Source organism: Schistosoma mansoni, chromosome 4 (genome assembly GCF_000237925.1).
Source record: "Schistosoma mansoni strain Puerto Rico chromosome 4, complete genome".
NCBI classification, from domain to species: domain Eukaryota; kingdom Metazoa; phylum Platyhelminthes; class Trematoda; order Strigeidida; family Schistosomatidae; genus Schistosoma; species Schistosoma mansoni.
This window is the reverse complement of record NC_031498.1, coordinates 15,250,643-15,253,815: the sequence shown is the minus strand read 5'-3', so window position 1 is coordinate 15,253,815 and position 3,173 is coordinate 15,250,643. Positions and strand designations below refer to the sequence as shown.

The 3,173-nt window shown below is 38.0% G+C and overlaps 1 protein-coding gene across 1 annotated transcript in view; it reads left to right on the top strand.

Annotated features, from left to right (window-relative positions):
- Smp_059100 (msf1/px19 related) overlaps positions 1 to 2,224 on the top strand; it is a 6,542-nt gene extending 4,318 nt beyond the window's left edge. Inside the window, exon 3 of the mRNA XM_018796952.1 lies at positions 1,706 to 2,224. Within this exon, the coding sequence (XP_018652042.1) occupies positions 1,706 to 2,035 (330 nt within the window). The 3' untranslated portion in view covers positions 2,036 to 2,224. The remainder of the gene's footprint in view (positions 1 to 1,705) is intronic.
- The last annotated feature ends 949 nt before the right edge of the window (positions 2,225 to 3,173 follow it).

Genomic DNA, 3,173 nt, shown 5'->3' with positions numbered 1-3,173 from the left:
CTTGGAAGTCTGATCAGCCATAATGGGTTGGTGTCTGACGAAATCTCAGCACGGATTCAAAAAACTCGTTTGGCTTTTGCCAACTTACGTCACCTATGGCGAAGACGAGATATCCGTCTATCAATTAAGGGACGAGTATACTGCGCAGCAGTTCGCTCTGTTCTACTTTACGGCTGTGAAACATGGCCTTTAAGAGTAGAAGATACTCGTAAGTTACTAGTATTTGACCACAGATGCCTTAGAAATATTGCTCGCATCTGCTGGGATAACCGGGTAAGTAATAGTGAGGTTAGACACAGGGTATTAGGGAATGATGGTAAATCAGTTGATGAGATCATGAATCTTCATCGACTGAGATGGTTGGGCACGTGTTACGTATGCCTGAACACTGATTACCACGACGCGCAATGTTGACCAGTGTAGGGGATGGTTGGAAAAGAGTTAGGGGCGGCCAAACCAAAACATGGCATCAGTGCTTGAAGTCACTAACTTCTAGTCTGAGCCGTGTTGGTAAATGCAGACTACCTGGTTAGGGTCCGCGTGACTATCGTAACCAATGGTTGGAAACTCTGGGTGACATGGCTCAGAATCGATCACAATGACGTAGGTGTATACACTCTTTATCTTCCCTTAAACCTTGAGATTAAAATTGCTTCATAACTTTTTTCCTTCCTATACTATATCCTTACATACAACCTTTCTTTATATACTACCACCACTAAATTAATTACTTCTATGAATCCGGTGTTCATCTTGTTGTGCTAACGAGGTATGGCAACTTGGACCGATGCATATATGTGCCTGGTCCTACGTTGTCGCTGACTGAGTTCAAGTCTAATACCTGTAGGTTTGTCATAATCTTTCTTGATTGGGATAAGTAGATGGTCCAAGACCCCGGGTGTTCTTCCTGGGTTCATATGTATGCCATATATTGGTTAGGGATTGTTTCAATAATATAATTAACAAGTATCAATCAGTAGATAGTGTCATACTTGGAAAATAACGTTTTCGAAGATTAAAAACTGACGACTCCGTAACTGACAGTATTCCCCCAAATAACTTGAATAGATAAAGCAACTTGCTTTAGTTTTTAGAGTGCAAACCCAAGTGTCACGCCATGAAATTGTAAAATGTATGTCCTAGGTTTATGGTTTGGTTCGAAGAATTTCTATGCATCGTCTTCTGAATCTGAAACAAGGAAGCAGTTTCCATAAATAAGTCCTATTTAAGAGGCCGATCCTCAAGGAAGTATTTATGATGTCTATAATGGTTTTCCACCTTTTTGAAGTGTTTTGTCAAAATAAGGCGCCTTGAGCTACTTAGCACATGGTGCATTCCTAAGACAAAGTAGTGTTAAATAAGTATTACCCAACCTAATTTTCCATGTGCATGGTGATTCTGTGCACACCAAATCAACGTAGAAAAAATCAGGATGCAAAGTGAGTGAATTGTTAGTTCAAGGTTCGTTAGAGTAAATGGTTAAAATGTTCCTCATTCAAAGTGTAATCCTACATAGACTCTTTTTCGTGTCATCAGTAAAATACTTAACAAGAAACAAAAAAATTTAATTTCTAAAACTACACTCCTCGTAGTTTTATTGTTTTTGTAGGAAAATCACTTAAACTGTTTCGCCATGGGTTTTTTAATACGAATATCCGAATACTGTTTTAGTACTATTAATGCTTGTTCTAATTTTTTTTAATAGCTTGTAGGAGAGTACTGCTCGTTGGTACCATCAGACGATCATTCTGTAACAAAAATTTCACGCATACTTTCACTTGAATCCAGTCTAAAAGGTATTTTACGTTCAGCTGTCATGAAAACATCTCAAACCTATTATAATTCCTCATATAAGGATACTTACTTGGGTTATATGTATCTTTGTAATACGTATAGTAACGCATACAATCCGAAAGAACGACAGTCACCAACAAATGATGTACCTAAAAGTTCTGTCAGAACGGTTAGTACGAATGAAACACAAGAATATACTTCATCGAAACTGCCACGAATAGTCATGGCAGATTCCGGATAATTAAGTGGCACAAATTGGATCAAAATTTCTTCATACTCTTTTGTGTAGTACTATTTTGTACTTAGGATTTATTGTCCCCTTTTTCTTCTAACAGTGATTAACTCCTGATGTATGTTTTATACAGCAGATAGAAGTATATGCATCATTTAATGTACTGTAATAAAGCAAAGTAAAAAGATTTTACAGTTCAAAATGTAAACTATGTCGAGAGGAGTTATCAAGTCATTGTCTTTAACTTTCTTGGGGTTATAATAGGAGCAAAACAACGGAAATTCAAACGAACTTTATGCTGTTCCAATTTATGATAAAAGTCTGAATGAACGGTTAGTGCGTTCACTACATGGTGGATCGAAAGCGGATGTTAAGAGTTGAGTCAACTTAATAGCTTGTTAAAATTCACTTGGTATTGTTTGTTTGGATTTTCCCATTGATTTTTAGGACTGCAGCTGGTCAGTCTCTAATTGGCATATTTGCATACTGTGCATGTTGCCTCACTTCACTCCATCGCACAAGCAAGTGACTACCAGGACTCAGTAGCTGAGTGGATAACGTGATGGCGTTTGAAGCGAAAGGTACTGGGTTTCGAGTCCCAGAGTGAACATCAACTCTGAGATGCAGGTACACCCAGCTAACGAGTCCCAAATAGGACGAAACGCGCGTCCTGGATTCCACTGCAAGCCAGTATCCATCTCTACTTACAATTAATAGCTTGTTGTAGATAAGAGTATAAATAGTTTTTCTTACGAAACCAGGTGTACTCTGGTTGTAAATTACCATTAGGTCATTCGACAGATGCCTTTTTCTGTAATCAATCAGGTCTTAAACTAGGGGACCATGTCTCAGAAAAAAACTGGTAGCTTCCGCACGCTTAATACAGCTGGTATGTCATAATACTATTTTGATTTTTAAAGGTTTTTCCTTTTGATAAAAGTTGATCTGCTGTGGGTTTTGAATCTTTTCCTGTCCATGTATGAATGGCATCAAGCAGTATTGTTATGTTGCATCTATTCAGAATAATTACTCGTACCTAGGGCAGTAGTTCTTTCAGCATTTCATAAATTCTGGTCGGTTAGTGAATGTGGTATCTTCCCGTCAAACTTCAACCGATAAAAACCCAGGTTAGACACCTTCAAACAAT